Source organism: Trachypithecus francoisi, unplaced genomic scaffold (genome assembly GCF_009764315.1).
Source record: "Trachypithecus francoisi isolate TF-2019V2 unplaced genomic scaffold, Tfra_2.0 Lachesis_group10, whole genome shotgun sequence".
Lineage (NCBI taxonomy): Eukaryota > Metazoa > Chordata > Mammalia > Primates > Cercopithecidae > Trachypithecus > Trachypithecus francoisi.
In genome coordinates, this window is record NW_022681455.1 from 121927106 (window position 1) to 121950886 (window position 23781).

Genomic DNA, 23781 nt, shown 5'->3' on the forward strand with positions numbered 1-23781 from the left:
CAACAGCCTTTGTTTACCAAGTGCATGCTGTGAGTCAATGCACAGAACACCTTACATCACCTCATCTCATTTAAAACTGCCCACCTCACCACTTGAGGTCAGGAGTTCAAGACCCTCCTGCCCAACATGGTGGAACTCCCTCTCTACTAAACATACAAATATTAGGCAGGCATGGTAGCAGGCACCTGTAATCCCAGCTACTGAGGATACTGAGGCAGGAGAATTGCTTGAACCCAGGAGGTAGAGGTTGCAGTCAGCCAAGATCGCACTACTGCACTCCAGCCTGGGTGACGGAGCAAGATGTCGTCTCAAAAATAAAAAATAAAAATGAAAAACTGCCCACCTAGAAGGGGAGGACTACGTGATTCCCAACTTCCAGTCAAGGGGACTGTGGCTCAATGAGATTAAGAGACCTGTCCAAGGTCACCCAACCTGGATGAGATGAAATGTAGAGCCGAAGCCTTGATCACTCTGTCTACTGCATCTCAATACTCTACACAGCTTTTCTTGAGCACCTACCCTGTGTACAGTGCTTTGCAAGCCTCAAATGTCACATGACTCTGCAAGGAATGTGTCACGATCCTCATGTCACAGTGCAGGGGACAGATTCTTGACTCTGACCAAGGTCAAGTGCATGGTTGGTACATGATGAAGCCAGGATTCATATCCATGTGGAGATTGAGCCTCCTCAGCAGCAGGAATCCTGGCCGTTTTGCTCATTGTTATATTTTCACTCTTGGCCCATCAGGGCACTTAATAAGTAATGGCTAAAAGTATGAACTCAGGGTCTGGTCAGCCGCAAAGCTCAAGCTCCTAACCGTTCCTCCATATTTCTTTCTGCTGCCCAGGAATAAATCTCCCCCTACAGAAATATCTCAGTGAGGCTGGGCACGGTGCCTTACGCTTGTAATCCCAGCACTTCGGGATGCCAAGGCAGGAGGATCACTTGAGTCCAGCAGTTCAAGACCAGCCTGGGCAATATAGCAAGATCCCATCTCTACAAAAAATAAAAAATTAGCCAGGCATGGAAGCACATGCCTGCAGTCCCAGTTACCTGGGAAACTGAGGTGGAAGGCTCACTCGAGCCTGGGAGATTGAGGCTACAGTTATCTGTAATTGCGCCACTGCACTTAGCCTGGTGACAGAGCAAGACCCTGTCTCACAAAGAAAGAAGAAAGAAATATCTCAGTAACAATTATTCACACAGTAACCACCCCTGGAAAGATGTCTGCATAAAGGGTAGATGATTATCTGTCTCTTAGGAACACAAATAACCTCCTGAAGACTGGAGGAGGAACTAGCAGGTCTTTCATGATGTCCCTCAATTTATTTTATTGTATTTTTTTTTCCTTCTTTGAGATGGAGTCTCCCTCTGTCACCCCGGCAGTAGTGCAATGGTGCAATCTTGGCTCACTACAACCACTGCCTCCAGGGTTCAAGCAATTCTCCTGTCTCAGCCTCCCAAGTAGCTGGGACTACAGGTGTGTGCCACCACGTCCAGCTAATTTTTTCTTTTTTTTGTATTTTTAGTAGAGACAGGGTTTTGCTATGTTGACCAGGCTGGTCTTGAACCCCTGACCTCAGGTAATCCGCCCGTCTTGGCCTCCCAAAGTGCTGGGATTACAGGCATGGGCCACCACACCCAGCATTTTTTTTTTAATAGATGAGGGCTTCCTACATTGCCCAGGCTGGTTTCAAACACCTAGCCTCACCTTCTTATGTGCCAGGACAACAGGCCTGAGCCACCATGCCTCCCCTCAACTTTCTTATAATTAGTGTTACTATTATTGTCATTGTGTCCATCCAAGTGCACAGGTGGGAGTCATTGCCACTGGAATGTACATTCAAATCCTTTGGCAATGGACATGGAAACACAACCCCAAGAACAAAACAAATTGAAACTCTTTAAAGCCAAGATAGCAGTTACCCTGCAGAGGGAAGAGGTTAGTGACCAGGTGGATATATGAGGCTAGCGTTCAGGGGCCTGCTGTGGTCCTGTTTCTTTTCTTGAGGCAGGGTCTTGCCCTGTTGCCCAGGCTGAAGTACAGTGGTGCAATCTTGGCTTACTGTAGCCTTGACCTCCCAGGCTAAGTGATCCTCCCGCCCCAGCCTCCTGAGCAGCTGGGACTACCACGCCCCGCTGATTTTTGTATTGTTTGTAGAGATAGGGTCTCGCCATGCTGCCCAAGTTAGTCTTGAACTCCTGGGCTCAAGTGATCCTCCCCCCGGGCCTCTCAGACTGCTGGGATTACAGGCATGAGCCACTGCACCTGGCCCTGGGTCCTGTTTCTTGATCAGGATGTAGTTTGGGTGGGTAGGTCCCTTTTGTGAAACAGCAGCAGGCTGGACCTCATCAAGCTGGACATTTCTGTAGGGGTGATTTCAATTGCAAGGTGCCGACAGAATAGTCAAACTGATTGTTCTTGCTGTGTTAGGATCTTGGTTAAGAGGGCCAGCTTTAGATGCTCATTTCTGGCCTTCGAATCCAGATTACTATTCGCTAGCTGTGTGGCTAAAGACAAGCTGCTTAACCTCTCTGTGCCTCAATTTTATTAGCTGGGAAATGAGTCTGCAGGGCTGTGAGTACCCAAGCCCTTTGTACTTCATTTGGTAAAAAAGTTGGAACCTGTAAGCACTGTTTAGATCTTGCTTTATTTTGCTGCTAATTAACAAATGACTTTATGTTATTTATTTATTTATTTAATTTTATTTTTATTTTTTTTTGAGATGGAGTCTCACTGTCGCCCAGGCTGGAGTGCAGTGGCGTGATCTCAGCTCATTGCAACCTCTGCCTCCTGGGTTTGAGCGATTCTCCTGCCTCAGCCTCCCAAGTAGCTTGTAGCTGGGACTACAGGTGCCCGCCACCATGCCCGGCTAATTTTTGTATTTTTAGTAGAGACAGGGTTTCACCATATGGGCCAGGCTGGTCTCGAACTCCTGACCTTGTGATCTGCCTGCCTCAGACTCCCAGGGTGCTGGGATTACAGGATTTATTAAATAAATAAGTAAAGGCTGAACCACCATGCCTTTATTTATTTATTTATTTATCTTTGAGACTGAGTCTCACCCTGTTGCCCAGGCTGGAGTTCAGTGGCATGATCTTGGCTCACTGCAAACTCCGTCTCCCAGGTTCAAGCCATTGTCCTGCCTCAGCCTCCTGAGTAGCTGGGACCACAGGTGCCCACTGCCCTAGCTAATTTTTTTTGTATTTTCAGCAGAGATGGAGTTTCCCCATGTTGGCCAGGCTGGTCTTGAACTCCTGACTTCAAGTGATCCACCTGTCTCTACCTCCCAAATTGCTAGGATTACAGGCATGAGGCACTGCGCATGGTCGATTTTTTTTTTTTCCCCAGCAAATGCATTTCTAGTTGGATTATTCTACTTGCTTCCAGTGTTGAGTATGAAACCAGATAACACACATAAAGTGCCCAGCAGTGTCTAGCATACCGGTGTTCGACCAATGGGGGCTCTTAGTACTCGTTTCCTTTTCCTAAAATATCAAAAGGCACTGGGCGAGAATTTCTTGGAAACATGTTGTTTCCTCTAAACCCATCCTGTGGCAGTCAATATATGATGCATATTTCTGAGGTCAACTTTTTGCTGATTGGAAGGCAATGTCACTATGTCCCAGCCTTGGCTTTTCCGTGTGTTATAATTATACCAACACTGGAAGCACATATTACACCACGAGAAAGAAATGTGTTCTGTAAAAGGAAAGAATCATAATGTCATTTGCTAATTAACAGCAAAAGACAATAAAACACTCCCTCCTTTGGACCCCACCCTGAGGTTTCAAATTGCCCACCAAAAAAGTTCTCAGGGCTGGTGCGGTGGTTCATGCCTGTAATCCCAGCACTTTGGGAGGCCGAGGCGGGCAGTTCACCTGAGCTCAGGAGTTCGAGACCAGCCCGGCCAACAGGGTGAAACCCCCGTCTCTACTAAAAATATAAAAATTAGTTGGGCATGGTGGCACGTGCCTGTAGTCCCAGCTACTCGGGAGGCTGAGGCAGCAGAATCACTCGAACCTGAGAGGTGGAGGTTACAGTGAGCCAAGATCGTACCACTGTACTCCAGCCTGGGCAACAGAGTGACTCATCTCAAAAAAGAAAAAAAGAAAAAGTTATCAGGCCTGCAAACCCAGTAGGACCCCCCAACCCATTTCCCAATTTCATTTCACTCCTGTCCTCCAAATCCCTCTCTAATGTTACAGCCCAGCTGGACTCAGTGCCTGCAAGAAGGAATCTGCATTTTCCCGACTCTGGGCCTTTGCTTACGGACCTCTTAGTGGGTGAACGGGACAGCTCTGCCCTCTCTCCCCAGCATATTGCAGTCAAATTCTACGCATCCTTTAAGAGCTATTTCATGCACCACCTCCTCCCTGAAACTTCTCCTGACTTATTCCCAGCTGGGAAGGACCTCGTCTCACCCCTGCCCCAGGAGGAATCCACGGATGTGGGTTTGTTGTTGTTGTTGTTGTTGTTTTTGAGATGGGGTTTCTCTGTGTCATCCAGGCTGTAGTGCAGTGGTGCGATCTCCGCTCACTGCAGCCCCTGCCTCTTGGGTTCAGGCAATTCTCCTGCCTCAGCCTCCTGAGTAGCTGGGATTACAAGGGTGTGCCACCGTGCCCAGCTAATTTTTGCATTTATAGTAGAGATGGGGTTTCATCATGTTGGCCAGGCTGGTCTCAAGCTCCTGACCTCAGGTGATCCACCTGCCTCGGCCTCCTACAGTGGTGGGATTACAGGCGTGAGCCATCGCACCCGGCCTAGATGTGTTATTTTACATAGCAAAAGAAACTTTGCAGGCCAGGCAAACACCTGTAATCCCAGCACTTTGGGAGGCCGAGGCAGGTGGGTCACCTAAGGTCAGGAGTTCGAGACCAGCCTGACCAACATGGCAAAACCCTGTCTCTACTAAAAATATTTTTTGAATTAGCTAGGCGTTGTGGCACATGCCTATAATACCAGCAACTCAGGGAGGCTGAGGCAGGAGAATCACTTGAATCAGAGAGGCTGAGCTTACAGTGAGCCGAGATTCCACCATTGCACTCCAGCCTGGGTAACAGAGTGAGACTCCATCTCAAAAAAAAAAAAAAAAGAGAGAGAGAGAGATACTTCGCAGATGTGATTAGGTGAAGCATCTTGAGATGATGGAGGTGATCTGACATTAGGAATGGACCCGATGTAATCCCAAGAGAGAAGCAGGAGGGTCAGCCTCAGAGGAGATGTGATACTGGGACAGGGGACAGGGGTCACAGTGATGCAGCCATGAGCCAGGGAAGGCAACAGCTTCTCAAAGCTAGAAAAAGTGAGGTACAGACCTCTCCTGGAGCCTCCAGAAGGAACTAGCCCTGTGGACATCTTGATTTTAGCTCTGTAATTCTCATTTCAGACTTTCTTCCAAACTCTGAGATAACGAATATGTGTTGTATAAAGCCACCAGGTGAGGGGTAAGTCATTACGGTAGCAACAGAAAACTAACACAGGTCTAGAACCATCTGGTATATTTTCAGATTGGTCTCAATGGACTGGTCAAGAGATTTATGCCATGAGTTAGACTCTCGGAAGAATCTGGATGAATTACACAGTGAACACAGGTCTGACCCTCTATTGGTATGCAGGACTGGGCATTAGGTCACCTCCTGGTTGCCTTCACTATCAAACGTTACTCTAGAGAGACTGAAATGATAAACTAGGCTTCTGGAGGCAGGGCTCTCAGGACTGAACGGGGCCCTGGGGAAACCCACCCCACATACGCAGCCTTCTAGATTAGTCCTCCAGCTCTGCCCCTTCCCTGGAGGGACACAAACAGGGTGGAAGGGATGAATGATTCCTGGTCAGCACTCTCTGACGGGTGACCCTGGGCAAGGCGATAGAATGTTTCCGAGCCTCAGTTCCCTCCTATGGAAACTGGAACTAAGAACAGGCATATTTTGCATTAGCACATTTTGCATTGCTATAAAGAAATACCTGAGACTGGGTAATTTATAAAGGAAAGAGGTTTATTTGGCTCGCGGTTCTGCAGGTTGTATAGGAAACAAGGCACCAGCCTCTGTTTGGCTTCCGGCAAGGGTCTCAAGAAGCTTTGGTTCATGGTGGAAGGCAGAGGGGGAGCAGGCATGTCACATGGTGAAAGAGAAAGAGAGAGAGGAGGGAAGGATCTTTTAAACAACCAGATCTTCCATGAACTAATAGAGTGAGAACTCACTTATCACCACGACAACACTAAGTCATTCATGAGGGACCCACCCCATCACCCAAACACCTCCCCCTAGGCCCACCTTCAACATCAGAGGCTTCAACATGAGATTTGGAAGGAACAAAACATCAAAACCGTAACACTTACCTATCCGGCCATACTGTTGTGAGTCAGGAGTGAGAAAATGTGTGTCTAAAATTATATTCCAGGCCGGGCACGGTGGCTCATGCTTGTAATCTCAGCACTTTGGGAGGCTGAGGTGGGCAGATCACCTGAGGTCACGAGTTCGAGACTAACCTGGCCAACATGGTGAAACCCCATCTCTACTAAAAATACAAACATTTACTGGGTGTGGTGGCACGTGCCTGTAATCCCAACTACTTGGGAGGCTGAGTCAGGAGAATCACTTGAACCCGGGGGGTGGAGGTTGCAGTGTGCCGAGATTGCACTATTGTACTCCAGCCTGGACGACAAGAGCAAAACTCAAATAATAATAATAATAATAATTAAATTTAAAAAATTATATTTCAAATGCTAATTGTATCAGCCCTGTGTACTAAGTGAGCTTGTCCTGGTGAAATAACCACCTCCTTCCCCCAATAAAACCCCTAACTGACATTGATTTCAAAGCCCTGTAAAGCTGTCAGCCTGAGAATATTCTGGTTCTTCTCTTGCAGGTGAAATCTATTACAGGAGCAAATACCTGAGAAGCGATACCTACAATGACAATATTGAGGCAAACAGGATTGTGGTGTCTGAGTTTGGAACAATGGCCTATCCAGACCCCTGCAAAAACATATTTTCCAAGTAACTGCCTGTTTTAAATCTGAGCAAATTTCATGCCTTTTGCTCTCCTTGATGGCTGAAATAACCAGCATTTCCTCCTCTAACAATTCTCGTTAGGGTGTACGAAAACTCCACATGACTGCCCTTTAACCAGAGGTGCTACACAGTTGTTGATCACTGACTGCCAGAGAGGCTAAGAGCATTTGACAGATTATTAGAAGCCCTCCCACATGGCTGGTGGGAAAGGAATTTGTAATCATCTGTCAATTACAAAGGCACATTCCCTTCAGCCTAGAGATCTATTGCTTGCATACAAAATGACACATGCAGCAGGTATTTGTCATTTATGGCTGCATCATTTGTTACAACAAGCAGCTGAAAACAACCCAAATGTTCATTAAAAGAGGAGTGGTTAAATCCATAACAGTAAAACTGTACAAGAAAATGCCATGTAGAAGTAAAAAGGAATGGGAATGTTCTCTTTGTGCTCTGCGGAAACATTTCCGAGATAGACTAAGTGGAAAAAAAAAAAAAAAAAAGGAAGGTGTAGAAAGAGCATGTTATAAGATGTACTTTGTGTGAAAAAGCAGGAAGAAAGCTAGATTAAATTTTGCTTGTACATGCATAAAGAAACTACAAAAGGATGCGTAGGGGACGTGGGGCAGATGGGTGATGAGGAGAGGGAGAGATTTTTTGCTGTATAAATTTTATTTCATTTCATTTCATTCATTTATTTATTTATTTAAGATGGAGTTTCACTCTTGTTGTCCAAGCTGGAGTGCAATGGTGCAATCTCAGTTCACCATCACCTCCGCCCCCCCTGGTTCAAGCGATTCTCCTGCCTCAGCCTTCCAAACAGCTGGGATTATAGGCACCCACCACCACGCCCAGCTAATTTTTATATTTTCAGTAGAGATGGGGTTTCACCATGTTGATCAGGCTGCTCTTGAACTCCTGATCTTAGGTGATCCACCCACCTTGGCCTCCCAAAGTGCTGGGATTACAGGCATGAGCCACTGTACCTGGCCACTGCATACATTTTAAATAATCTGGGTTAGGATCCGTAAGAATGTGTTACATATTTGACAATTAAATTATTGGCCAGGGAATCAGGCCTGCCATCAGTATCTTCTTTCTGAAACTCTCTAGACATAGAAGAGTTACGAAAGAGTTGAAGGGTAGACTGGCCCAGAGATGGAAGATTGCTTCTGCTTTTTAGAGAACTGAAGCCATCTCTCCCATTCCAGTATCCAGCTCTAGGGCTGGCTCAGAGCAAGCACTGAATTCACATTTGCAAATAGGAGGTGTGGGGCAGGAGCCAGTGGGAAAGGAGGAGGAAGGAGCAAACGAATTTCAAACAACCATACTTACCTGGTAGGGGAGATACCACAATCACTCATTTAAAACCAGGACCTGGAGGTCATAGAACCAGTCCTCCTTGTTGTTCCAGTATTTGCCGGTAGGAGGAGCACTCCCCAGTAAACGGATCCAGGATTTGCCAATTTCAGCACCGATAAACCCCTCTGGTTTTTCTTTCTTCTTGCTTTGAGTGTACCTTCTGAGCAAATGAGCTATGTGTTCTTAACTCATAATTAGTTTGTTTTCCTTTTTAAATTAAAAACTAATTTCCTGGATAAATTCGAGATAACCAGTGTGGACTCACGTTCCTGGCAAAGCCGATATCAGCTGCCTTGTTAGGCTTTGGGAGCCGTTATGGGTTCATGTATGATTTCCGTAGAGCTTCTTGACATACTTTGGAACAGTATGTCTTGCTGGCTCTGATATCGGAGACCTTTGGGTTTCAGGGAGCCCAAGAGGGATCAGCGGGTGACCATGGCATTCTGGCTGACTCACTTCTTAGCTGACTCAACCTGGGGGTGTCTTTGGGGAACTTGATATCTGAGTTCTTAGGATTCCTCAAGTGACCCATTGGAACCCAGTTGCTTTTTCTTTCTTAGTTGAAGTAAAGCATTTTTACGTTTTAGGAAAACTAAAGCCATCAAGGACAGACTTCTCTGGCTGGGTGGACACAGCCACTGACTCTGTTGATTTGCTTTTCTCCCCAGAGCTTTCACCTACTTGTCTCACACCATCCCCGATTTCACAGACAACTGCCTGATCAACATCATGAAGTGCGGAGAAGACTTCTATGCGACCTCAGAGACCAATTACATCAGGAAAATCAACCCACAGACTCTGGAAACCCTGGAGAAGGTATCAACACATAAGTAACCCAGCATCACTTCCTGAGTCAAGAAAGGGAGGGTCGGGGACGGCCGGGGTGAGGTCGCTCAGCCTGCAAGGAGCTCACCAGACGGGTCCCTCCTCTAACACCGTTGGATCCCATGCCCTAGTGCCACACTTAGTGCTAGATGCTAGGCAGGGACTGTGTTGTTTTTATATTTGTGTCTGTTTCAGTTTCCTGGGGCTGCTGTAACCAAGTCCTACAAAAAAGTTTGCTTTAAACAACAGAGATTGGCCGGGCGTGGTGACCTACGCCTGTAATCCCAGTACTTTGGGAGGCCAAAATGGGCGGAGCACCTGAGGTCAGTTCAAGACCAGCTTGGCCAACATGGTGAAACTCCGTCTCTACCAAAAATACAAAAATTAGCCAGGCATGGTGGCATGTGCCTGCAATCCCAGCTACTCTGAGGCTGAGGCAGGAGAATCGCTTGAACTCGGGAGGCAGAGGTTGCAGTGAGCCCAGATTGCACCACTGCACTCCAGCCTGCATGACAGAGTGAGATTGTCCCAAAACAAAAACAAAAGCAAACAAACAACAACAACCAAAAAAACCCAGAAATTTGCTGTGCCACAATTCTGAAGGCTAAAAGTCTGAAACCAAGATGTCAGCAGGCCATGCTCTCTCTGAAGGCTGTAGAGGAGGATTCTCCCTGGCCCCTTCCTGGTTTCTCGTGGTTGCCAGCAACCCCTGGTGTTCCTCAGCTTGTAGATGCATTCCTCCAGCCTCTGCCTCAGTCTTCATACTGCCTCTCCTTACAGGTCTATGTGTCCAAATGTTCTGCCTTTTCTTTTTTTTTTTTTTTTTTTGGTGGGGGGACAGTGTCTCACTCTGTCGCCCAGGCTGGAGTGCAATGGCGCGATCTCAGCTCACTGCAACCTCCTTCTCCCAGGTTCAAGTGATTCTCCTGCCTCAGCCTCCTGAGTAGCTGGGACTACAGGCACCCACCACCACACTCAGCTAATTTTTTGGATTTTTGGTAGACACGGGGTTTCACCGTGTTAGCCAGGATAGTCTTAATCTCCTTACCTCATGATCAGCCTGCCTTGGCCTCCCAAAGTGCTGGGATTACAGGTGTGAGCCACTGTGCCCAACCATGTTCTGCCTTTTATAGAGACACAAGTCATTGCTTTAGGGCCTACCCCACTGCAGTATGACCTCATCTTAACTTAATGACATCTATAAAGACCTTATTTCCAAGTAAGGTCACATTCGCAGATACCTGGGGTGAGGACTTCAACCTGTCTTTTTGCAAGACACGATTCAACCCATAACTGTGTTCATAATTCTTGGTACTGAGGGAGTTCAGTGAGAATTTGAATGAACGACTCTGTTGAAACACCTGCGATTCTCAGTGAAATCCTACCTTCTATTGACCTGAAGAGGGAGGCATTAGGCAAAAAGCTAGGGCACAAAAATAAGTGCCCAAGCACATACGTTTCCTGGGAAGAATCAAGTCAACATTTTGGTGAAAATCAATAGACCCACTTTCAATTTTCTCCAACTGGCTGTTCAAAAGTCCGATGTCTCCGCAATACGTTTTAACGATCTGTTAAAGAGATGAGGCTTTTCTTAGCCGTGAAATTATGTCCAGCTGCTTTTAAGCTAGATGGCATCAGTCCAACTGATGACACTTTCCACAAGGCTACAGAGAGGAAATGCTGGAAGAGAATGGAGTTATCTGACTCTGGGCTGGAGGTTGTGTTTTTCTAGGGAAGGAAGGGCAGACGGTTGGTCTGCAGCCACTCCATCATTCTGCAGCTGTGGATTGCAGAGTGAGGGTGATTATTCAGCTTGTTCATCGAGCTTCACTTTGACCAAGTGTTTTTGTAACCTTTCCATTCCCAGAATAATCCTCTAAGAGAGGCCTAGAGATTTATGCTTCTATGCAATGCAAAACAGCAGAATTTAAGCCAGAATGACAGAGCTGTGGCCAAGATTAGCTCGAAGGCTACCTCTCTGCCCAGGTCATTGCTCAGATCTTTCTGCAGTGAGGAATCTTGTTTCCATGTTGAGGATTCCAGTAAGGTCAAGCAGCAGGATTGGAATGATAGCCCCAGAAGCTTACCAGCTCCCTAACTCCCCTGCAACCTGTTAGCTGTCTGAGCCCCTCAAATCCCCATGTGAAGTCGTATCAGGTCACGAGAGTGAAAGTCTTTAAAAGCAAATTCTGTATCGTTTTCAGATGTGCAAAAATATCCCTCATCTCTCTGAAGCTAGAATCAGTCACGTTTTCACAGGATTTCAACCTTTCTCCTTTGAAAAACCAGTTGGTGTCATATCTTGCAGATTGATTATCATAAACACTTAAAAAAAATAGGAGGTGTCATATCTTGCAGGTTGATTATCGTAAATACGTGGCGGTAAATCTGGCAACGTCACATCCCCATTATGATGAGGCTGGAAATGTTCTCAACATGGGCACATCCATTGTGGAAAAGGGGAAGACAAAATATGTGATTTTTAAGATCCCTGCCACAGTACCAGGTAGGACACTCTGGGGAATCGAATAAAACACAAACAGCCAAGGGTGGCTCCTTCTGAAGAGTTCCATTTTTCGTTGATGACACAAGACTCAGTGTGGTACTTTCTCCCATGGATTATTCAGATAACCATGATCTCAGTACTTTCCTTTAGAAGAAAAGAGGAGTTGCTGGGATTCCTCTTGGAAGAAAGAAATCCCTTTACTATTCTAATTTCCTTTTGTTTAGGCTCCAGGTTATTATTTTATTAGTTTATCCACCCACCTACCATCCATCCATTCATCCATCGTCTACTTACCATCTAATCATTAATTCATCTACCATCCATCCATTCATTCATCTACTCACCATCCATCTATCCATCGTTCATTCATCTACTCACTATCCATCCACCCATCTACCCACCATTCATCCACCTATCCATCACGTATCCACCATCCATCCACCCCACCCATCCACCACTTATCTAGCCAGCCACCCACCATCCATCACCTATCCACCACCCATCCATCCATCCACCCACATCCACCCACCATCCATCTACCCACCCAAATGCCCACCCATCATGAATCCATTTATCCATCTACCCATTCTCCCATCCATCCCCCCATCTACTTACCCATCATCCATCCATCCATTGAGCTACCCACCCACCCACCCTTCCATCCATCATCCATCCTCCATCCATCCACCACCTATTCACCATCCATCCATTCATCCATCCACCCACACACCATCTACCCATCCATCCATTCACCCACTATCCATCCACCATCCATTTACCCACCCATTCACCCACCCACCATGAATCCATTCATCCATCTACCCATTCTCCCATCCATCGACCCATCCACTTACCCACCGTCCATCCATTTAGCCATCCACCTGCCCATCCATCCATCATTCATCCATCTACCCACCATCCATCCATCTATCCATCCACCATCCATCCATCCACCCACCCAACATCCATCTACCATCTGCATCTACCCATCTATTCACTCACCATCCTTCCATCCACCACCTATCCATCCACCCACCATCCATCCATCTATCTAGTATCCACCCATTCATGCACCCACCTACCCACTTACCGATTCATCCATCCATCCATTCAGTTTTTCAGTCTCCTGATAAACCTTTCTATGGTAAGGTTATGCTACCTACTTTCATTCCCAGCCCCTGCAGCCAGGGTTCCAGGGCTGTTTAGGGAGCTCAGCCCTGCTGGGATCCACTCCAGATCTCTGTCCTATTCTCCAGGCCTTCTGGACCTCTTCCATGTGGGGCTGGGACCTTGGAGCAAAGCCCAGACTGACTGTGATTGCATGATCCTGAGGGGGAGGAGGCGGAGGTTCTTAGCCCATGTTTGTCCAGGACCCTCCTGGGAACCACACCCAGGAGACTTAGGCCTGTGAAGACAGCTGACAGGACTCAGGAGACAGTGCAGAACTACAACAGTGCTTCCTCTGACCTTCTAGTTTAGGAAAAACTAGTTTCTGCCTGTGATCCTTGCTGCTCTCCCATCCCCCATAGTCTTGTAGAGCCCCCTGAGCAAATTACCAGGCTCTGCCTGGAGAGGTGAGCTTCTGAGGTCAAAAGGTACACGGAGTGTACTTGTTAAATAGAACTCTCATTAATTAGGCCGGTAAAGGGATACAGGGGTCAAGCTCAGAATCCTAGAATGCCATACCTGGGGATTGTCTAGGCATTTGCATTTGCCACCTTGTATTACAGAGAAGGACTGTGAGGCTCAGGGGATCAGGTGACACACCCCAGTCACATAGCTCCCAGGAGCCACTGACATCCTGCAAGCAGAGATCCTCTGAGCACCTGCTCCATGCTGGCGGTGGCGCTGGGACTCATGCCGCAACCCGCTCCTCCCAGGCCACAGTGCTTTTCGTTTCAGTTTGCACTGTGTTCCATTTGTTTTATAAAGAAAATAACTATCCCACAACCCCACAGCATCCCTCCCACCAGCCAGCTGTTTACAGGGTGCACAGGTGGCCACAAGAGAGGTGGGGAAGTTTGCAGATAACTCATTATAAGCCAGCCGCAGGCCTGGGTGGGGAGGCCTTTTGACCAGCGAGTGACTCATGCTTGCAGAGGAATAAGAAAACTGAACATGTATTGAGCACCTTCCGTGTTTGGGTGCAGGGTGAGGCACATGGATGACTGCTTTATTTTATTCTGTTCTCTACCTTCACTCTATGAGAGTCATAATCCCTGATAAAAGAAGAGGAAGGTGAAGGGAGCTGTGTTTTCTTGGCTTAACCCTGTGACTCTGACCATAATGATAGCCCATTCCACTAAGCCTAAGTTTCTCATCTATAAAATGGCCATCCCACAGCCTAGCTTGACTATCTGCATTTATATAAAACCCCTAATCATGGCTGGGCGCAGTGGCTCACACATGTAATCCCAGCACTAATCCCCAAGGCGGGCAGATCACCTGAGGTCAGGAGTTCCAGACCAGCCTGGCCAACATGGCGAAACCCTGTCTCTACTAAAAATGCAAAAATTAGCCAAGCGTGGTGGCGTGAGCCTGCAATACCAGCTATTCAGGAGGCTGAGGCAGGAGAATCACTTGAACCTGGGAGGCAGAGATTGAATTGAGCTGAGATTGTGCCACTGCACTCCAGTCTGCGCAACAGAGGGAGACTCTATCTAAAACAAACAAACAGGTGGAGGCAGGATTTAGCCCCCAAGCTATAGTTGAAGACCCCTGACCTGGAGGACTCCCTCTTGGTTCGGTGGTTTTCAGATTGTATATGGGGTGGGTGCTGAGTGGAAGGTCTCAGCCTTGTCCTCTGCAGCAGCTGCAGCAACAACCTCACTATCTGTCTACGTGTTGCTGTTTAATGTAAAGGTTCTTTTCAGCAATCAAGTCAGTTTGTAGGTGATGGTGGTGTGGTCTTAGGGGGCCAGCCATATCCTGCACAATTCCTGAGGCTTGCTTTTTGTCTTGCTAGAGGGCAAGAAGCAAGGGAAGAGTCCCTGGAAGCACACGGAGGTGTTCTGCTCCATCCCGTCCCGCTCCCTGCTCTCCCCAAGCTACTACCACAGCTTTGGAGTCACCGAGAACTATGTCATCTTCCTTGAGCAGCCTTTCAGGTTGGATATTCTCAAGATGGCAACCGCGTACATCCGGAGAATGAGCTGGGCCTCCTGCCTGGCTTTCCACAGGGAGGAGAAGGTGAGGTCTGGCTGGACTCTAGCCCAGTGGGTGCTGGCTGCCCGTGGAGGGAGGCCGGTCTGCAGGAGGGTGAAGGTTAAGGGAAGGAAGTGGCATGGAAAAGGGAGGAGGCTACCTGAGGCGTCTACCCACCTTCCAGCGAGTTCTGAAGCTGGATGGTCCTTCAGAATGACCCCCAGGCCTTTGTACCCCCACGGTGATGAGTCATTGATGCGGTGATGAGTCCTGATGGAGAACTGGGCTCCTCCCAGCCTCCGCCCCACCGTAGCGTTAGGGTGGTAGCTGCCAGAGGTTTAGATATTGTAATGACAGTATGTTCCACCAGACGGTTCAGTAGAAACCTCTCCTTCCATTCAGGTACACCTGAGTGCTCAAAGTATGTATGCATGTATTGCATGCTTGTATATGCAACGTATGCGTGTATATGTGTACATGTATATGTGCATGTATGCGCATATGTGTATGAATATATGTATATATGCATGTGTGTATGTATGTATTACCAGTATTTATTTATTTGTTAGGTATTTTTTGAGGGGGGTTGTTTTTGAGACAGAGTCTTGCTCTGTCACCCAGGCTGTAGTGCAGTGGTACGATCACAGCTCACTGCAGCCTCAACCTCCCAGGCTCAAGCAATCCTCCCACCTCAGCCCCCCAAGTAGCTGGAACCAGAGGCACATGTCTCTATGCCTGGCTAATTTTTCATTGATTTGTAGAGACTGGGGTCTTGTTATGTTGCCCAGGTTAGCCTCAAACTCTGGGCTCAAGTGATCCTCCTCCCTTCCCCTCCCAAAGTGCTGGGATTACATGTGTGAACCATTGCACCTGGACTTTTTTCTTTTTATTCTTTCTCTTTTTTTTTTTTTTTTTTTTTTGCTGTTGTCACTTCACTTTTGTAAAATATCCAGTAGTTCTCTGTGTTGCCTATTCGAACAATATACAAGTATAGAAAGCCATGTATAAAATCCTCCCTAACTCACTTCCCCCTACCCCGCCTCCTGTCCACCCCCATGTCTGAAGGGAGCCACCACTACCTACTGGCACAGTGTTACTCCACCTTCTCTGCCTTCACGTGCACTTTTAGTTTTTCTTTTCTTTTTTCTTTTTTTTTTTTGAGGTAGAGTCTCACTTTGTCACCCAGGCTGGAGTGCAATGGTGCGGTATCAGTTCACTGCAGCCTCCACCTCCTGGTTCAAGCTTTTCTCTTTTCTCAGCCTCCTGAGTACTTGGGATTATAGGCACGCGCCACAATGTCTGGCGAATTTTTTTTTGAGACGGAGTTCTGCTCTTGTCGCCTAGGCTGGAGTGCAATGGCACATTCTCGGCTCACTGCAGCCTCCACTTTCTGGGCTCTAGCGATTCTCCTGCCTCTGCCTCCTGAGTAACTGGGATTACAGGCACGCGCCATCGTGCCTGGCTAATTTTTTGTGTTTTTAGCAGAGATGGGGTTTTGCCATGTTGGCCAGGCTAGTCTCGAACTCCTGGCCTCAAGTGATCTGCCCGCACAGCCTCCCAAAGTGCTGGGATTACAGCATGAGCCACTGTACCCTGCCAAGGCTCCAGTCTTAGATGGGACCTGGCACCTGGCAGATTCTCCCCAACTTGGTCATTGCCAGGGAGCTGGGATGTCAGCACAATGGAACAAGGGGACCATGCATGCTGGAGAGTCTCTCCAAACACTGTCCTCCTAGTGACTGCAAAGACTCTGGCAGCAAAGCGTCCCTCCTCTCCATGTGAAAGATACACACATGGAAATACAATCAACAGCTCTCATTCTGGGGGGCACTTTTGCCTGTCTGGTGTTGTGGAGTAGACACAGAACGCAGAATGGGGACACAGTCCCGAGCCTAGCGCCTGGTGGAGCTGGGTTTTGTTCAGTCCCCAGATGCCACAGTGCCGGGCTGAGAGAGGGTGAGCTGAGTCCTTGGTGTGCGTCCTTTTTCAGACTTATATCCACATCATCGACCAAAGGACCAGGCAGCCTGTGCAGACCAAGTTTTACACAGATGCCATGGTGGTCTTCCATCATGTCAACGCCTATGAAGAGGACAGCTGCATCGTGTTTGACGTTATTGCCTACGAGGACAACAGCCTCTACCAGCTCTTCTACCTGGCCAACCTGAACCAGGACTTCAAGGAGAACACCAGGCTCACCTCGGTCCCCACCCTCAGGAGGTTTGCCGTGCCCCTCCACGCGGACAAGGTAATGGCTTCCAAGGAGGTCCCTTTCCTTTCTAGAGAGATGTGGGCCCAGGTGGGAAGTTACTTTGGCTCTTATTTGATTGACATTGAAATCGAAAAGGAACTGTTCTTGAAAAAGAAAAAAAAAAGGTTTCCTTGTTTTTCCCAAAGTAGTACCGATTCATAATAAAAACTTTAAAAAATATAGATAAGTAAAAAGGAAAAAAAAAATCCCTGTAAACCCGCCACCTGAGATGATCATTGTGGATATGTATGTTTATCTCCCAGTCTCTCTCTCTGTCTCTGTGTGTGCGTGTGTGTGTGTGTGTATGACTCTTCCTTTTAATCATATTGTACATAATTTTTAACAGCTTTATTGAGATGTAATTGACACAGCATACTATTTGTCCTTTTATTTATTTATTTATTTATTTATTTTTTTTTTTTTTGAGACAGAGTCTCACTCTGTAGCCCAGGCTGCAGTGCACTGGCATGATCTAAGCTCACTGCAACCTCCACCTTCAGGGTTCAAGCGATTCTCCTGCCTCAGCCTCCCAAGTAGCTGGGATTACATAGGTGCCTGCCACCACGCCCAGCTATTTTTGTATTTTTAGAAGAGACGGAGTTTCACCATGTTGGTCAGGTTGGATTCGAACTCCTGACCTCAGGTGATCCACCCACCTTGGCCTCCCAAAGTGCTGAGATTACAGTCGTGAGCCACCGTGCCCGGCCTAATTTGCCCATTTAAACTGTTTGACGGCTTTTGGTATATTTTCAGAGTTGTGTATCCACCACCACAATAAATTTTAGAACATTTTCATCACCTCCAAAACACACCCCATACCCCTTAGCCATCACCTCCTAGTCCTCCCCTCCCCATCCCAGGCAATCTGTCATCTCCTCTCTGTCTCTGCTGACTTGCCCTTTCTAGACATCACGTATAAATGGAGTCTTAGAATACATGGTCTTTTGTGTCTGACTTCTTTCACATAGCACAGCGTTGTCAAGGCTCACCTGTGTTGGAGTCCATATCAGTGTTTCATTTCTTTTTGTTGTGGTGGTGGTTTTTGCTTGTTTGTTTTGAGACAGAGTCTCACTCTGCCACCCAGGTTGGAGTGCAGTGGTGTAATCTCAGCTCACTGCAACCTCTGCCACCGAGGTTCAAGCAATTCTTGTGCCTCAGCCTCCCAAGTAGCTGGGATTACAGGTGGCTGCCACCATGCTTGACTACGTTTTTGTATTTTTAGTAGCGATAAAGCTTCACCATGTTGCCCAGGCCGGTCTTGAATTCCTGAGCTCAGGCAATCTGCCTGCCTCCGTCTCCCAAAGTGCTGGGATTACAGGTGTGAGCCACTGCACCCATCTAGTACTTCATTTCTTTTTATTGCTGAATAGGTACATACTATCTTACAGACTGCTTTTCTTTCTTTCTTCCTTCCTTCCTTCCTCCCTCCCTCCCTCCCTCCCTCCCTCCCTCTCTCTCTCTCTCTCTCTTCTCTCTTTCTCTCTTTCTTTCTTTCTTTCTGATGGAGTCTCACTCTGTTGCCCAGGCTGGAGTGCAGTGGCACAGTCTTGGCTCACTGCAAGCTCTGCCTCCTGAGTTCACGCCATTCTCTGGCCTCAGCCTCCCAAGTAGCTGGGACTACAGGCATCCACCACCACGCCTGGCTAATTTTTTGTATTTTTAGTAGAGATGGGGGAATTCACCGTGTTAGACAGGATGCTCCTGACCTCATGATCCGCCTGCCTCAGCCTCCCAAAGTGCTGGGATTACAGGCGTGAGCCACCGCGCCCGGCCCAGACTGCTTTTCTATCTATTTTTTTTTTTTTTTTTTTTGAGACGGAGTCTCGCTCTGTCGCCCAGGCTGGAGTGCAGTGGCCGGATCTCAGCTCACTGCAAGCTCCGCCTCCCGGGTTTACGCCATTCTCCGGCCTCAGCCTCCGGAGTAGCTGGGACTACAGGCGCCCGCCACCTCGCCCGGCTCGTTTTTTGTAGTTTTTAGTAGAGACAGGGTTTCACCGTGTTAGCCAGGATGGTCTCGAACTCCTGACCTCGTGATCCGCCCGTCTCGGCCTCCCAAAGTGCTGGGATTACAGGCTTGAGCCACCGTGCCCGGTCTTTTCTATCTATTTATGTATGTAAACATCTCTCCATGACATTAAATATTCTTTGAAACATCATTCTAAACATTTGCCTAATTGTTCATGGCAGGGATTCATCACCATTTGCTTACACAATTCCCTGATGTTGAAAAGCTCCATTCTTGTGCTAAGAATGACCACCAGGCCAGACATTATCCCCAATTAGGGTGATGTGGCCAAGGCTCTGGGCTTGACTTACAGAGACTTACAAAGGCTTCTGGCTCCAGAACTCACTGACTTCACGACTTAATTAATTTAAATGAAACCAAATTCAATTCAATTAAATGTTGATGGCTTACATTGACTAAATACACATTACGTGCCAGGTACTTTGCTAAGCATTTTTTTTTCTTCTCTCACTTATGATTCAAAACAACCTGTGGGAAACGTTCCTGTAGAAGCCTCATTTTGGCGACGGACAAACTGAGGCTCAGAGAAGTTAAGAAATGTGGGCAAGGTCACACAGCCCAGAGTGGCAGAGCCAAGACTGGAACCTGCCGTCCCCTGTCTCTAAACCCCCTTTTCTTTTTTGAGATGGAGTCTTGCTCTATCACCTAGGCTGGAGTGCAGTTATTTAATCTTGGCTCACTGCAACCTCCGCCTCCCAGGTTCAAGTGATTCTCCTGTCTCAGTTTCCCAAGAAGCTGGGATTACGGGCATGTGCCAGCACACCCAGCTAATTTTTTGTTTGTTTATATTTTTAGTAGAGATGAGGTTTCACCATGTTGGCCAGGCTGGTCTTGAACTCCTGACCTCAAGTGATCCACCCACCTCGGTCTTCCAAAGTGCTGGGATTACAGGCATGAGCCACCGTGGCCAGCCCTAAACCCCTGTTTGTAACTACAAAGGAGTAGGAACTCTGCTATTCTCCCCAGTAGCTCTAACTCCTAGGCAAGAGCCTCAGATGGTGCACACTTGGGGCTCTGCAGGCCTGGCAGATGGTCCTACAGTATCCAGGGAGCCTTCTCCCACCCTTATGACCCAGTTTCCCAGGGCAGGAATTCAGCCACCCTCCCAGCCAGCAGGCAGGGGAGCTGGCGTTTGAACGTAGGTTTGTCTGACTCCAGAGCTGGGGTCCTCCCCCATCTCTCCAGCGTTTTCCCACCCATAGCCATTTGTGTATCTCTGCCATGGTTTTTATCATATTTTATATCACTTCTACTTAACATTTAAAAATCCATTTTTTTATTTCAATCAATTCACTCTCTACTTAACTCATTTGAAAAGAAACACATCACTACCCAGTAGAAAGCTGGCAATGCTTGCTGCACAGAGAAGACAAGCATGAGAATAAAATAATGGAAATAAAGCAGAGGTCTTGAGCTCCAGCCAGAGGGCTGTGGCTTGCCAAGACCTGATCTCTCTGTGAAAAAGCAAAGTTTTAAAAGTATTAGGCATTAAAGACATCGTGGCACCTCACTGAGACTCTCCTTGACCTAGTCAGAATGACTGGAAGAGAAAATGGCATTGATTTTCTCCCCCATGTGACTCAGGGCTATTGGATAAACAGCCATGTCCCATGAAATCAGCACACGAGCCCAGGCCCCCTGCACCGCTTGCTCCCCGAAGCACCACAATGCAGCCCCTCAGACTGTCTCCTGGTTCCAGGAAGTACTGAGGGATAACAAGGCACAAAGGTAGTAAGTCTCAAGGCTGACCTCAGCCCAGGGATGGTACACAGAGAGGAACACGCTCCCTCCCACTGCCACACCCTGCAAGATTTTATAACCTTTTATCACACTCGAGAGTGCTTTGCTTCCTTGGAACCAAGCTAAGAATGTTAGCTTGTGTATCTTTAAAAGCCATCATGTGGTCAGGCACAGTGGCTCATGCCTGTAATCCCAACACTTTGGGAGGTCCAGGCAGGTGATCACCTGAGGTCAGGAGTTTAACACCAGCCTGGCCAACAAGACGAAACCCTGTCTCTGCTAAAAATGCAAAAATTAGCCAGGCGTGGTGGCCCCTGCCTATAATCTTAGCTACTCGGGAGGCTGAGGCAGGAGAATCACTTGAATCCAGGAGGTGGAGGCTGCATTGAGCTGAGATCCCACCACTGCACTCCAGCCAGGGTGACAGAGTGAGACTCCATCTCAAAAAAAAAAAGCTGTCGTGTGAACCATCTGCTGCTTTGAAACTAGCAAAGGAAAGCAAGCCCCGGGATGGGTAGCTCCTGCCACGCTTTTTAATTGCTACTTATTGTCCCTTAAATATGTCTTCTTACTGCACTTTCAAGTGGCTCCGCCTGCATATTGAAATCAGAAAGTCAAGCAGGTGGACTGTGCCTTACATGCTCTGATCCAGCGGCTCTGGCTCCATCCCATCCAAAGGTCTATTGGAGAAGCAACTTCAGGAAGATGCTGCCTTTACGCAGATGCCCTCTGGGCCTGAGGTCTTTGCAGGACATTGCTGTCCTCTCTGTCTGCAACTCTGTCCTCCTGGGCTGACACTCCTGCTCCCCCTGGCTGGCTGCACATTGGGATCCCCTGGAGAGCCCTGAGATCCCCATGTCTGGGCCTTGGCTTTGGCCCAGACCAAGGAAGCCCAGGCCCGGGTGCGGTCTCAGAAATCCCCGGTTCTGCCATGCAGCCATGGGAGAGAACCTCCAAGGTCAGGGCTCGGCAGCATGACCCGGCAGCTGAGTCCGTATCCTCTAACTGTGCCTTGTAGCTCTTTGTCAACATTTATCTCAAGTGTAAGTAACTTGTTCATTTCCCTCTTCCTGTTCAAGCCTAAGTTCTGGGAGGACAGGGATTCTGTCTCATCAGCAGCTCATCCGCTGCATTCAGAGGATGCTCTTAAATACTTGAAATGAATGAATGAATGATGAATACATGAAAAATGAGAAGCAAGGTCTCCAAAAGGGCGCAGCATCTTCCTTTAGCCTTTGGAACCCGTCCCAAGTGAAAAGTATTTCCCACATAGAACAGGCAATAGCAAATTCTATTTAAAAGGCCAGGAGGTCCTGAATGTCCCAGATTCTCTTGCTTTGGGGCCAGCTGGGGTCAAAGGAAGGTGGGGCTGGCAGGGCCTGTGGGCACCGTGGGCCTGTTTACACAGGGAGGTGTGGGGGTGCCTGAGGCAGGGCTCAGCAGTGATGGGGAGTGGCTGGGAGGGGTGTGGGCAGGGCGGGTCGTCTGGACCTTGGCCCTGCCCTGGTCCTGAAGAGCACTGTGTGAGGCCCTAGGTTCGTGTGCACCCACGCCTAAGGGGCATTCACAGGAGGAAACACTTTGGACCTGGAAGGGGTAGCTTTGACGACTGGATCAGTGGGTTTGATTTCTGTCTCCAAATGCACAAATGCAGACACTCAAACAAGAGAAGCCACCATTCATGGAGGACTCGCTAGGTGCCAGGCTCTGTGTTCAATGCCTTTTCTGCTCTTAGATCCTGGCAAGAGGGGCCCCTGCTCTGGGTTTGGCACTTAGGAGGTCTGTGGGCCAGCCTTTCTTTCTCCAGCAGGACTCCTACTCCACATGGTGAGTTCACAGGGCCAAACCATTCTGCCTACCCAGAGGGGTGCCTCCACCCCCACCCCAACCATACGCTGGACACCTGGGATCCCAGAAGCCCCTGAAGGTCCTAGCCTTGCTTCCAATACCCGTCTTCCGAAGGGCAGATTGTGCCACTCTGCTGTTCCTGCCGCAGGCCCACGAGGTGGCCAGGGCTGACTGTTGCCTTGGTTGTGCTGGCTAGGGTACCCATGCAGTGAGGGATGGAGCCTGGGATAAGGCAGGAAGGAGCCAGGGGCCAGAGACTGCCTCATTCCAGCTCAGAACTCTAAGGAGTCCTGGGTTCTCAATTCATAGTCATCCTTTCAGACCAGCACGGTGCATTGCTGGGACATTCTGTCTGTCCAGCACAGTAGCTACTAACCACGAGTTGTTATTGTACACTTGAAATGTGGCAGGCGCAGCTAAGGAATTGAATTTTTAATTTTACTTAAGCTTATTTTAAAATTAAATTTAAGGCTTGGCACAGTGGTTCACACCTGTAATCCCAGCAATTTGGGAGGCTAAGCCAGGCGGTGGATCACTTAAGGTCAGGAGTTCAAGACCAGCTTGGCCAACATGATGAAACCCTATCTCTACTAAAAATACAAAAATCAGCCAGGCATTGTAGTGCATGCCTGTAATCGCAGCTACTCAGGAGGCTGAGGCAGGGGAATTGCTTGAACCCAGGAGGCAGAGGTTGCAGTGAGCCGAGATCGTGCCACTGTACTCCAGCCTGGACGACAGAGCGAGACTCAGTCTCAGAAAAAAAAAAAGTAAAATTAAATTAAATTTAAATCGCTACATATGGCTAGTGGTTGCCATTTGGGACAGCCAGCTCCACACCATCACGAAGGGCTGTGTGTCAAGACAGGGAGAGAGATGGTGTTTGACTTAATTTGCTTGGTGTATTTAGACAGAAGGTTGGCGGGCCTCCACTTGTACGCTCCTCCTGGCTCCTGCGAAATTTAGGGGCTGTTAAATGCTTTGCTAATCTGCATCACAACGTTCTAAGTTATTTATGATCCCCCACATCTACAGATGAGAAAGTAACTTGCCCAACTTTGT

The 23781-nt window shown here is 48.0% G+C and overlaps 1 protein-coding gene across 1 annotated transcript in view; it reads left to right on the forward strand.

Moving 5' to 3' along the window:
• The window catches only part of BCO1 (beta-carotene oxygenase 1), a 51843-nt gene that overhangs the window by 14564 nt on the left and 13498 nt on the right, over nt 1-23781 (forward strand). The window contains exons 3-7 of the mRNA XM_033219123.1: nt 6876-7005; nt 9051-9198; nt 11566-11713; nt 14679-14902; nt 16848-17105. Coding sequence (XP_033075014.1) covers nt 6876-7005; nt 9051-9198; nt 11566-11713; nt 14679-14902; nt 16848-17105 — 908 coding nt within the window. The remainder of the gene's footprint in view (nt 1-6875; nt 7006-9050; nt 9199-11565; nt 11714-14678; nt 14903-16847; nt 17106-23781) is intronic.